This window comes from Podarcis tiliguerta (assembly GCF_965153285.1).
Source record: "Podarcis tiliguerta genome assembly, chromosome: 7".
Lineage (NCBI taxonomy): Eukaryota > Metazoa > Chordata > Lepidosauria > Squamata > Lacertidae > Podarcis > Podarcis tiliguerta.
The window spans coordinates 55598160-55612143 of record NC_139540.1 but is presented as its reverse complement, the minus strand read 5'-3'; the positions used below and the strand labels follow the sequence as shown (position 1 = coordinate 55612143).

Sequence of the window (13984 nt, the reverse complement as noted above, 5' to 3'; positions counted from 1 at the left end):
GTCTGGTATAGTTCCTGTTCAAATAAACTATATGACCAAATCATGTGCATTTCAAATTTATATATAAATGTGAAATACATATAACACCCCCGCCCTTCCCGAACATATGGTGTAGAGGCAACAGAATTTAATATATGCTGCATAGGAGAAATATGGACACGTCAGACATCTAACAGTTCGACAGAGTAAGCAATTCATGGGAAGGACATTAGCAATAGCTCATATTACCTCCATAAGTTACAGCTTTTACTGCAAAAGTTATTTTTAAGAGACACCTTTAAAACGGCTGGTTAGGCTGCAGCTTTCAATAACACTTTGCCTGTGGTTTTACCTTTTTTTTACATACTTACGCGAGAGTTTAATACTCCCAGTTTATCTTTTATTTTTTTAAGAAAGCCATTGAAATGTATGCATTCATGGGCAAAGTGCTATAAAACTCACAGCTGCACATAGACAATTACAAGGGGCAGAAGCTGAATGGCATTGGGGCAGGGAAGTGGATGAGGTGCTTTTGATGCCTGCTGTCAGCCATATATCCAAAATCCAGGCACCTCTTGGTTTAGCATCTCCCTCTCTCTTTCTCTACACCCACCCACCCACCCAGACAGACAGACAGAGACAACCTAATGGGCGGAGAATCTGTGGCTCTCCATTTGATGTTGGATGACAACTCCCATTATCCCTGCCCATTGTCCTTAATGTTGGGGCCGTTGGGAGCTGGAGTTGAACCACAAAGGAGGCCCATAGGTTCCCCATCCCTCTTACAGATAAGACCATCCAAGCAAGCTTTCAATTATAAAGAAAGGGGGGGGGATACGTAGTGCAATGAAAAAAACAGCAACAAGCATTTTAGTTCCCAGATTCCATTGCCCAAATTTGTTTCAGGTAACTCTGACTTCAGAGACAAATATGACACTCAGTTTGTACTGAGGTGCTGTGGGCGGGAAAGTTAATTCCTTTTGTCCTTGATGGGAATCAGACCAATGGGCTGTTGTAACAGGGCCTTCTCAGCAGTGACCATGAAATTATGGAATTTATTTCCTATTAACATCAGGCAGACCCAACCTCTTTGAAGCAGGCCTTGGAGACACATTTCTTCTCTATAGCTTTCAATGCAGGGTCATAAATGAAGTGGTTGCTTATTGGATGGTGGCCAAACTTTATTATTGTCTCTTTGCTGGTTTTCACTTTATTATTGTTGTCGGTTGCATATTTTAAATGAGCTTTATGAGTTGGATTTATATTGTAAACATGTTGTAAGCTGCTTTGTGGAGGACATCTCAGAAAGCCAATCATAAATCCCTTAGATAATTAAATTAATGTTCCTCGGGTAAAGGAATATTGTGGGGAGATGATCAACAGTGCTTAAACCAATGATTTTCAGCACACATTCTTAGAAGCAACTTCCATTGGCTTTACATTTTAGGCAACCCTTTTAATGGTTTTGTTTAACATTTTGGGAAATTGTTTCCCATTAAGAATCAGAGATATCATTCAAATGATCATACCTTGGCTTAGTTACACCATGGTGTGTATGAACCTTTTGCACAAACATGCAACCTCTTTAGTTCTTACTCTGCTGTGTGAAATGTTTAAACTAGGAAGTCTTGACTAAACCAGAGATGCCCATTTTGGCATGAGTTGCCCATTTTGGAATGAGTTGGTTACCAGCTCCCAAACAAGCCAAGATATTACACCAACTTCAAACCATTTTTTAAAATACACTGGCTTGATCTAAAGTATAACCATGATTTCAAATATATAAAAGGATGTCATATAGAGGAGGGAGAAAGGTTGTTTTCTGCTGCTCCAGAGAAGCGGACATGGAGCAATGGATCCAAACTACAAGAAAGAAGATTCCACCTAAACATTAGGAAGAACTTCCTGACAGTAAGAGCTGTTCGACAGTGGAATTTGCTGCCAAGGAGTGTGGTGGAGTCTCCTTCTTTGGAGGCTTGACAACCATATGTCAGGAGTGCTCTGATGGTGTTTCCTGCTTGGCAGGGGGTTGGACTCGATGGCCCTTGTGGTCTCTTCCAACTCTATGATTCTATGATTCTAGGGGTTGTGTCCAGTGAAGTAACTGCATGAGGAGAAAAATCTCTGCTCACATGACATGACTTCCCCTCCTTCATCTGTGTGCTGAAACAGATTCGGGGTGTTTGTAGGGGGCACACAGAGGGGATGAGAAGGAGATGTTGTGTTGTGCAAGACTGTTGGATTCAACTCCTGGTTTGGACATGATGTGAATCTATGGCTTATTCAATATTTCCTGATTGCAGCTCACACAGAATAATCTGAGTTATTTATTTATTTTCTGAATTCATAGGCTGTCTTTTAGGCAAACCTATGAGTTGTTCATCCAAAGTTTAGATGGAAATAAGCCAGCATTAGTTAAAAGTTAATATGCTTTTTTTTAAAAAAAGTTTAGCACATAAATGCCTCTGGTTTGAAAAGCTATTGTAACTTGGTTGCTGGTTTTTTCCTTCAAAACATTATTTGTTATCAGTGCATTCAATGAAACACTGACTAATAATATCTCTTAGCATAGAAAAGTTGGACCATCGGTTACTTTCCAGGAGTTTCTTCCTGTTGGTGCTGACTGTCACTCACAAAGATAACATTTCTTGATAACCCCCGTTAATTTCTTTGATGTTTTTAATGGTAGGAAATAACTTCACAATTGAATGGCATTTGCTGGAGGAAATGACCTTCCTTTGATACTGAAAATGACCAATTTGACTTTGCAAATTAGGAACAGTTAGAGAGTTTGCACATACTTTGCAAGGCACAAATTTTATTGAAAGTTGACATTCTGCTAGTGGCCAAAGAGCTGCCGGCTTCAAGTGCAAGTGTGGTTGTAAGTCAACCACAGCGAATACTCTGCCTGATTGAGAAATGTCCTACAAACTTTGAGCCATTTTAGAAATATCTTACAGAAGACAGGTGGTGTGGATTCTATATGGATGTGCATTATTTTCACATATCTAAAAGTGTCTCACTTTGGTGCAATTTGATAATTTGATTAAACACCATCCTAAAAAAAGAGAGCCAACCTTCTGGTGGAAGATTCCAGAAAGAGTGCCATTTTCCTGCTTTTAACATCGCCATTTGAAAATAAAATTAGCAAAGGAGAATGTTGTTTTTGAAGGAAGGAATGCATGAAAAAGTGTAAGGTAATCCTCAGATACCTTGATATAAAAACATGCAAAACCAAGGGTTTCCTTAGGATTTTTCCTTTTGATTAAATTAATTGCATGATTAAAATTTGCATTGTCCACATGAGTGCCATATTAATTCCAGCGGTGGAGAAGTTTGGTATTAGTCACAGAATATATTTGATTGAGTCAATTACTTTTGGATTTCTGCCCCCTCAGATCTGTAACATATCTGAATAGGTTGCCACACAACCAGATAACATAATATTGCTCAAGCTTAAAAATTCAGACTTTTAATCAGAATTCAGGAGGAGAATTAATAAAGTAACTTCATTTTTTTAAAAAATGTCATTGCTTTGCCCCACAAGACAATCATATTCATAGTTTAAGTGGACCAATTACTTTAAAATCGGGATCTGTTCAAAGGTCTTTTTATACCATGGTGCATTTATATAATGTTTTGTGTCACTGAAGTGGGCCTCCTCTTGTCTTGCTTACACGCTCTACGTGGCTCTTGTTTTGCTTGCTTTACAGTGAGCTGGGAGGAGCAAGGCAGGAGGAGGGACGGACGGGAGCCATGGTTCTCATCCGCCCCTCCTCCCAGCTCGCTGTAAAGCAAGCAAAACGAGAGCCGCGCAAAGTGGGACAGAAGCCATGTAAGCGGCTCTCGCTTTGCTTACTTTACAGCAAACGACGGACGGGAGCCATGGCTCAGGCAGCGGAGACATCCCTCAGCTTGGGACTGCAGCAGCAGCCAAGGGATCCTGCTGCCGTCCAGTGCTTCACTCCATAAGACACACAGACATTTCCCCTTACTTTTTAGGAGGAAAAAAGTGTGTCTTATGGAGCGAAAAACACGGTAAATAAGGCGCAAGTTCATATGTACTACCAGGGTTGTAAACACCACATCACAATTCAGTGAGTTAATAAAATTCCAGATTTTGCCCTTTATTGCTCTGAAGGAATAAATCTCTTGGAGTTTGACAAACTCATTGTAGCATTTTAACACTGCAGTGGTGCATGCAGTGTGTGTATTAGCCAGCTACACATTTACAACAGAAAGTGAGGAAACTGGAGATGTGACTGGTGAAGCCGCCTTAGCTTCAGATGTCGAAGAGTGAAAGTCACAATTTGATTTATAATTTGGACTTTTCTTAGCTGAAACAGAGCAGTTTTATCACTTAATTCCAGATAGCAGGCTTGTGCATTTCAACCTGCAGGATATGACAGGCAGTGGATCAATTCCAAATCAGCTCTCAGTGCCATTCTGCAAGCCACTGGCATCGATATAAGCCAAGACCATATGGTTAAGATTATTGCAATGTAGCTGTTGGACATGTGGATACTTCGGCAATGACTAACAGCATTTAAACGTTTAGATTATGCGCTTTCATTATTGCTGATGACATTAAAGGAATCTTTCCCATCCAGTTGTCACTCGAGCAAAATTAGGCAACACTCCGCAAAGCTGTTAACGGGCAGCTTCCCCCACCAGAACGTTTCAGGAGGTTAAAAGAACTCAATGGCACATCAAAATGGCTGAACATAAACCTCTACTTCTGCAGGAGACTTACCATCGTCCAGGTATAACTGGTCCAATTCCTCGCGTTCTCGCTTGATCGTTACAGGAATAGGGGCCAAATTATGATTACTGTCCTCATGCAACTCGGGCAACGGCAGTGGCTGATTTGCTGGAGATTCATTTCTTTGAACATTCGGCAGTTGCTGCTGACCCATTACGGATGAGCGAGTTGGACTGCAGGACTGCAAATAGGTTGGCTCTTGGGTTACAGATGGAACTGGAGAGGAGGGACTGTTGGGATAGAGTGTTTGTTGGTAACCAAGGGAACAGCTACTGCTCAGATGTTGACTCACCTGCGGCTGCAGCATGATGTGAGATGACTGATCTGGAGAGCTTGGATGCACAACTATAGACCTTGGCACTTCCTGTATGGCGGGGACACCTCCAACCGTCTGCTGAAGTCCTAGGTGGCTGTGGCCTGGGTTGGTGATGCACTTGTAAGCAGGAGAGGAAAGATCATGCAGCTTAGGACTTGAGCTGGGAGACGATGACATCACAGCATTTCTCTGCTGACAGGAAGTGAAGCCAGTCACAAGGCACGAGCCAGGATCAGGAGGCATCATGATCTGCTGGCTGTAGTATGGCTTGGAGAGAGGGCTTAATCCTTGGTTCCTTGGTCCACAGGTTTGAGCAGGCTCATAGTCGTCAGTGGGTTCTGTTTTTATAACTGGAACTGTTGAAAGAAAAAGAAAGTGCTTTAAATAAACACGGAGTTGCACATTGGTATGATCAAGTTGGCTTGTGGCTAGGATACCCTTTGCAAAAACAAACAACGTCTTGAATAAGACTCTGTGTGTCCTTTGCCTGGTTCTCCCACCCCATAAAAAATATGAATGAGTCATCCGCACAAGAAAGTCACAGCTGGTTCTAATATTGAAAAAGACTATTTTCTTTGGACTCTCCTCCAGCTCTAATGTGCTATAAAAATCTATTTGCAAATAGCTGCGCTGCAGTAGAAGCTCTGGACCCAAGGGCTCTATGGATTTGTAGTAATCAAAGGAAATTTTTTAACTTGGATGTACTACCACATGTCTACTGCTACTGATGGCCCGTTTGATAGATGTCTGCACAATGGGTAAATTCAAGCATGGGGATTCAGAAAAGGGGCTTCCAGAGTTCACCAAAACAAAACTTCAGGAAGAACGGCATGCTTATGAAAAATGATGCATTTAATCATACAGCTTTTTTCTTGAACAAGCTAGAATCTGACTTTTCTTTTTTAAAGCAAATACAGTGGAACAGGGTCTACATATCATTTTTATAGCCCACAGAAGAGCACACCAATATATATATGGTATGCAAGGAGCATCCAGATCATGGCTTACTTGATTCAGAAATACAGAAACAATCCTTTAAAGCCCTTGTCTAGATTCTACTATGCAAAAACAAGCTACCTTCTACTTGCTCAGTGAGGCAACAGCCCCTCTCACCACCACACCTTGTGGCTGTACTTGCTAATCAAGTAGAAGTCACAGTTTCTAAAAATGCTGGGGAGAGAAGGCTGAAGGGCTTATTAAAATGATGCATACAAAAATATTCATTTTAGGAAAACTTTGCACCAAAATGCAGATAATTTTGTGGTGACATTTTTTTTAAAAAAAGAAGTAAACAGATGCAGAAATGTGATCAGGAAACCAAGCAAAACCAAAATTATCAGATTCACCTTTAGGCATAGCATCAGCCAAAATTACATTAGAACCTAATTTCTTCAGCAATGCTAGCTATAAATCAGTGACGTCTCCAAATGATGACATCACAGCAGTTGGATAAACACAATGAGCCCCTGTGTGGACACAAATGTGGCAAGGGTCATTTAAGTTTTATAAACTGAAATGAAGGCTCTGAATGAGTAAGATATTAACACATCAAACCTTCACAAAAACCTTGCTGAGGGAGGACAAGTATGGTTGGTTGTGTGTGTTTTTTAAATGAATTTGCAAAGGTCAGTTTGCTGTGATATATTAGAATCCAGAGTTTCTAACATTTATCTATTTTGGTTTGTAGCTATTATAATAAGTAAGAAATATGGCACATACTACAAAATACAAGCCATTCAGCAATTAATTGGGTGACTGCTGTTAAACAACAACCAAAGGTTCTGTGTTGTATTAAAGCCTAGTTAGATTATTGTAATCAGAGCTGTTTTAGGCAACATAATCAGTTGTGCATGTTGCAGTAAACCAGTTAGTTGAGACGTAAGATGTCACAGCAGATTTTCTGGTCTTCCTATAAAGAGCCACACAAAGGCATAACGAGACTTTATTGGCTCTGACGTATGTACTTCTATGGCTCACATCTACACAAAGTGTTATCCTGTTGGGTTATTCTACTAAAAACTCAATATTAAGTATAATTATATTTCCAAGTAATTCAAATTACTCAGTGATGTTACAATTCTCTTCTGTTTCCAAATAATTCAGTTATTCAGTGCTTTACAATTGCCGTTAAAATGTTTGGCTGTTCAACAAACACCAAAAGAGACAGGACACTGTCAAACCATGGGCATTCAAGTTCTTCCAGAGGAAAACCCTGGGGCCTCCAATTTGCTTATGTGGAACTAATGATGCTAGAACATGCATTTTCTATCATAATACATTAAGCATGCAATTCTGAAAGAGGTAAACTGAGTCCAAATTTGTCTTTACTTCTAAAGAAGATTCTTGGACACAAGAAACACATTACAGCCCCCTCCCCCACAGCAACAAAAACACAATGTGTTGCTTTGACCACTTCTTCATGGTTTACCAAATGCAAGTTTTATTGGTTTGAGAACACTGGGATGGGATGGAGCCAAGGCTGAATGAAGCACAGAGAAGCACCTGCCCATTATATTTTAGGGAACCCGATATTAGTTTCCATTGGGTGACTGTTATAAAGAAAAGAGTGGAAGTGGAAGGGATGCATCTGATTAAGATCCAGAAAACAAGGATATTCCAGTTAGCAAGCTTTTTTGCTGGGAGGGGGCTCCTATGCCTTTAACAGCTGCACGATAAATCGGACTTCAGCAGGTGAAGTTATTCCCATTACTGCATCTCTATGCCAGAAAATTCTTTGTCTGCTGAATCCATGCTTGCCATACAGCTGTTGAGACTAACTAGTTCTGATTATACACTTAGGATGAACTGCATGCTGTCCTGTGATCCAGCATGCAATTTACTGCCTGATCCAAAAGAAGCAAAAGATTACCACAAATGCATGTGTGGATGTGTGCACATGCTGAAAAACAGTAAAAAATACAAAATGAATGTGAATGCCAGAAGAGGCTACAAATGCTAAACCAATAAATAGTGTTATTAAAGAGGATTCCAATGCATCCACAGGGTATCTGTGAAGTGATATGATAAGTGCAATCTCTGGAATGCTGTCAAGCAAATCCCATAAATCCTCCATTGTTAGAGACAGTGGCATAAATCCATTAGGGAGATTTGGTTCATGTAGTTAAAATCTTGAGTCAAAAGGAAATGTCAGACTACCCTCCAGTTTCAGCTATCCAGTTTTACTCATGAAGCCACACTGTAAAACATTCAGGGTTCTTCAGCAGGTTGTCAAGATTGGTGCTAAAACCACTGGATAACACATGTACTCTCCATCTGCAGCAAAATGTAGGAAGGTATCCAATGAAGTTATACTTAAGAGTAAAGGTAAAGGGACCCCTGACTATTAGGTCCAGTCGTGACCGACTCTGGGGTTGCGACGCTCATCTCGCTTTATTGGCCGAGGGAGCCGGCGTACAGCTTCCGGGTCATGTGGCCAGCATGACTAAGCCGCTTCTGGCGAACCAGAGCAGTGCACGGAAACACCGTTTACCTTCCCGCCGGAGTGGCACCTATTTATCTACTTGTACTTTGACTTGCTTTCAAACTGCTAGGTTGGCAGGAGCAGGGACCGAGCAATGGGAGCTCACCCCATCGTGGGGATTTGAACCGCCGACCTTCTGATCAGCAAGTCCTAGGCTCTGTGGCTTAACCCACAGTGCCACTCTTATACTTAAGAGTAGATGCACTGAAATCAATGAACTTAAATTAGTCACGACTAAAGCAAGTCCAGTTATTTCAGTGGGCCTACTGTAGGATTCAGCTGGACACAACCCCAACTACTTTACTATTGTTTTTAACCCTTTAATCAGTGTTACAAGCCAATAATCCACTAACATTTCCACCACTGCGGATTAACTACATAACTGAAAATATATGATAAAATTGACAGGATTGCCAGCAATATACCCCGACTTAAGAGCTACCCTGTTCTCATCACTGCAGTTTGTAGACTAACTTGCCAACAAGCTTCTGTTGCTTTTAGAAAAAACTAATGGCGTGATCTGATTTAATCAACAACAACTGTACAGTGACTAGTGCTATGTCAGAATTTTTAAATGTTTGATTCTTAATGTGAAAGTTGCAATGGAGGGCAGGGGTCAACCTTTTCATGCATTCATAGCAATTGTTTCCCAGATTTGAAAGTGTTCGATTTCAGCCAATCCGGGAATCATGGTGTGACTGTGACAACTACATGGTATCACATAACAAATAAGTTATGATTTTGTGATACTGCCAATGCAGTTGGAGTTTGATATTTGGGCTGTTCTGGATAGGACTACATTTTCCCCTAAGGACTGTGTTTGCTGATTTTGGCTTCCTGGTCCAGCTCTGCTCCTGGGTGTCCAGGTGGCATCTACAGCCAGGAGTGCTTTTAATCCATTTGAGTTTGTATGCCAGCTGCAAACTGGGGGAAGAAAATATTGCTGCTTATAGCTACCAAGTTATAATATGCTTTATACGGGGCTGCCTCTGAAACACTTTTGGAAGCTGTAGCTAGTCGAGAACATGTCAGATTATTAACCCAGACCTGCCTCTTTGATCATATTACAGCTGCGTTCAACGTCTTGCATGGACTTCCATCTGGTTTCTAGACACAATATGAAATGTTGGTGCCTGCATGGTTGAGGTGCAAGGTATTTGAAAGATAGCCTTCTCTCATATGAACCTCTCTACGCTGCAGTCGTCACTTGAGGTCCTGCTTTGTTACCCTTGTTTTCCTGTGTAAGGTGGGGGGGAGGGGGTTATGGAGAGCGCCTTCTCAGTCATGGTTCCCAAATTCCAGAACTCTCTTCTCAGGTTGGACACTTTGTTCCACTACATAATATGCTGGGGAAATTGAAATTCTCCCTCACAGCTGAAGAGTTCTCTGCGTTCTCTCATTTTTAATATCAGATTTCTGTCCATTTATCCTTTGGCATAGAAACTTATCTGTCTCGTCTACGTAAATGGTTGGCAGATTGCATCGTTGGCAGATGATGGCATATATCATATTAGAGGCTGTGCAGGTGAAAAAGCCCAGAATTGTGTGGTTCATGTTGTTTAGTCCCGTGATAAGAGTGGAGAGCTGACATTGCTGTTTGTAGCAAGGGTTTGTTCTATGGCTTATATGATTCAGGATGCACATTAGGTTAAGGTTTTACATTTAAAAGACAGAGCAATAGAAATGCTAACAAGAGGATCCATGAACAGGATCTGGAATCTCTAACAGGTTTCTGAACTTTCCAATTGGATATACCGGTACATTATTATTTTCATAACATCTTTCTTCCATTTTAAATTTCTGCAACATGCATTGTTCAAACTGTGTATATGATTTCTCTACATCTCCACTTGTACAGTGGAATCTAGAATATATGCCAGGATTTGCATAGAGTTAAGACTATGTGTGCGGGTGTGCGGGTGGCGCTGTGGGTTAAAGCCTCAGTGCCTAGGGCTTGCCGATCGAAAGGTCGGCGGTTCGAATCCCCGTGGCGGGGTGCGCTCCCGCTGTTCGGTCCCAGCGCCTGCCAACCTAGCAGTTCGAAAGCACTCCCGGGTGCAAGTAGATAAATAGGGACTGCTTACTAGCGGGAAGGTAAACGGCGTTTCCGTGTGTGGCTCTGGCTCGCCAGAGCTGCGATGTCACGCTGGCCACATGACCCTGCAGTGTCTTCGGACAGCGCTGGCCCCCGGCCTCTTTGAGTGAGATGGGCGCACAACCCTAGAGTCTGTCAAGACTGGCCCGTAAGGGCAGGGGTACCTTTACCTTTAAGACTCTAGCTACAAAGCTAAAATATTTCTATTGTCCATTAACTGTGAATTGTTTAACTAAATTCCAGAAATTGCATTTAGAAGACATCTGAAAGCAGCCTGTATAGAGAAGCTTTTTAATGTGTAATGTTTTATTATGTTTTTGAATATGTTGGAAGCTCCCAGAGTGGCTGGGGCAACCCAGTCAGATGGGCGGGGTACAAATAATAAAATTGTTGTTGTTGTTGTTGATATTGATTAAATAACATATGGGTATATTTTAGTCATCTTTGATATCAAGAAATATTTATGACATTTGTAAGACTCGGGCCCTTTCCCCCCTTTGCCATCCGACAGCTCTGCTAACCCAGCAAGTTAAAGAGTTTACTCAACTGAGCATGAAAGTTTAAAGCAGAAACATCTCAGGAGAGAAGCAATAAAAACACAGATCTGTGTCACAATAAAGGAAGCTGTAATATACTGCATCTTGGTTTTACTACTTTCACCTAATAAAAATAGCTTAATATTTCAGTTTAGAAAGTGAGCTAACAGTGGGTGGAGGATGCAAAAAAGAAAAAAGAAAAAAGCAGCGTGGCTCTTAAGTACCACTAGAAAACTATCACTATAAATAGTCAATGAATAATTATAGATACTGAACAGGCAACAGAGCCCAACGCTAGCAGAAGTGGTCAATAACCACTATTTGAATTGCACCCAGTAGGAATTGGGCCAGTGCAGACCCAGACCATGTCATGATATGGACAGCTGTGTGGATGCATGCATACATCAGCAATTCTGAATTGCATAGTGGTTAAGAGGGTGAAGGTTTCTGGCTAAAATCTCAACTCAGCCATGAACTCACATAGTTGCCTTTGACGAGTCACTATCTGCTAGTTCCTCCCCAATCCCGTCCCTATAGGTACTGTATAGCACAGCAATAGGGAGTACTGAGCCCTTAGTAAATGATTCGAAGCAGCACTCTTCCATTTAAAATGGCTTTTTGCCACCATGTAAACAGAGTGGCCTGATACCTATTCTCAGCATTGTGGACAGCTGGGATCACATTTAGAAAAATTAGGATGCCACAACCTGAGAATTGGCCCAGCCATGGCTGTTTATTTTGAATAGCATTTTATGATTCTCTTCATGAGTCTGTCATGGTTGATACTGCTTGCATATGAGGAGAAAATGGTTGCAAGATCCAACTTTAAGTAGGCCCATCACAACTTGGCAGCTTCCTGCTCAGTTGAAAGATAGAGAGTTGACCACTTTGTCCAGCTTCTCAGACATTTTTGGTGATTTTTCAGGTCTAATAATGCTAACTTTATTCAATAAAGTATTTTCATAAACTTTCTGAGTTTTTAGTTCATTGTCCTTGCTTCCTGTCACAAAAGTTTTAAGCCATAAAACCACCGCTGAGAGGGCATTGATAGGAAATTAGAGAGTGCTGTGACACTGAGATTAGAATATCAAATGGATTGAGCCAGGCCCTCAGTATTTAATAAAAATGGACATTGCCAGAAGGGATTACAAGCAACTGAAAAAGAAAGAAGCATTGTTATCTGGAAAAATATATTTGGCAGTCTTTTAACTGACACTCATACCATTGGCATGGGTTTTAAAGCAGAGTGAATGGTTTCACTTGGCCTTAAATTTAAGTTTTAAAACAGATGTTGGTTACTGAAAGTACTATAAAAAATTAGGAACCAATTCAGTTTCACATTGGTGGATTTTAAGAGAGTATGATCTAAAATTACTCATTGCTATTAGTAGTAAAGCTCCTGTCAATATGATGGGTGGCAAATGCCAAGCATCATGGGGGGTAGCGCCATTTGCTTTGTTTTCCCAGTACATGGTGCTAGAGCTCACTTGCCTTCACTCAGTTCAGCCCAGAAGGACTGGGCTCCATTGGGTCAACAGCAGAGTGTGGCGAGGTAGTAGGAATGCCCACACCTCCCCACTATACAGTCCTTGGGACTGATGCTTAAACAATGATGGGAAGATACAGGCTTCTGCCATGTTTAGACCACACAACCCTTTGTCAAAGACCCTGCTGCCATGGTGACGCAAGCAAGAAGACTCAGAGAATGAGGCCTGTTGTACCCTTAATCTGCACTCTGCCAACATCATAGATCTTTGTGCTATGGAGCATAAAGGAATGGCCTGCATGATATGGGCAGATGGTGAGGAAAAACTATCCTCCTTTCTCTCTCCTTCCCATTGTGTCAGGATCAGCCTTGGGCACCCTTGACAAGACATAGTTTGGGCAGGTGGGAAACAGCCCTTTGTTGTAAGATGGCTCTCACGGGCTTTGTTTATCCCACTCAGAACAATGCTTGCTAGATAAATTGCTTTTCCTATTTTGCAGTTGGAAAAACGAGGTTGAGAGATAGGAACTTGCATAATACCACCCATGATCTGAAGACTGAAGTGGGACATGAACTCTTATCTTGCAGATCCATGGTCCATTGTATATATTGGAAGTCACATTACCTCAGCAGGATTAAAACGGATCACTAGAAATCTGCTGCCTAAATCAACCACAGTTAATAACTTTTCATTTTCACCATAATGATCCGCAACCTTCACAGACAAATACGTATATCAAATAATATTTGGGTCGCGTTCAACCATCACAAAGGCGCCCCACAGTTAGCAGGGCACTGCTGTATATGATTATGGTTGCTATTTTCACATTCTCTTTTCCTGGAGTATATTTTGGCTCCAGCCCTCAAGCCACTTCCTCTGGAGCAGTCCCAATGACTTCTGTGGGAATGTCTTTCTCTCAGGAATTGTATGTGTGTATGTGTATGTAGGTTTAAGGATTATAGCCTTTTGATTCTGAAATATGGATTTACCATATTTACAATAGTATACCTCTTACACCACAGAAAGGTACAGGACACTGTTCCTTTCAATGTGATGCTAAAAACCAGGACTCCCTTTGAAGTAGAATGAGGTGAAATTAAAACGGCAGGTAATTTTGTTTGAAGAATTTTAGGTTTTGCTACAGATGTTTCAGCACAAAATGTCTTCTCCCCTCATGAAATCCATAGTATTTATTTGTTCAGTAAGCAAAATAATTTCCCTGCAAAAACATGACACACGTGCACACACAATGGGTAGTCTGTCTCCTCTTTAAAACAGCCTGCTTTATTTTTACCAATGAAGTCTAAAATAAAATGTTTAAAATAGTG

The 13984-nt window shown here is 41.2% G+C and overlaps 1 protein-coding gene and 1 long non-coding RNA gene across 6 annotated transcripts in view; one reads left to right on the top strand and one right to left on the bottom strand.

Annotated features, from left to right (window-relative positions):
• The window catches only part of NFATC1 (nuclear factor of activated T cells 1), a 123669-nt gene that overhangs the window by 30972 nt on the left and 78713 nt on the right, over positions 1–13984 (bottom strand). For 2 of the 5 annotated variants that reach the window (XM_083449169.1, XM_083449168.1), the window contains exon 9: positions 5034–5413. In XM_083449169.1, the coding sequence (XP_083305295.1) occupies positions 5034–5413 (380 nt within the window). Of the gene's footprint in view, positions 1–377; positions 1509–3304; positions 5414–13984 lie in introns of those variants that run through there. The other 3 variants (XM_083449167.1, XM_083449166.1, XR_014513267.1) reach the window with 2 other exon arrangements.
• Positions 8734–12141, top strand: LOC310681808. The gene is made up of 2 exons (XR_014513639.1): positions 8734–10443; positions 10818–12141. It is a non-coding gene; the product is annotated as an uncharacterized lncRNA (long non-coding RNA).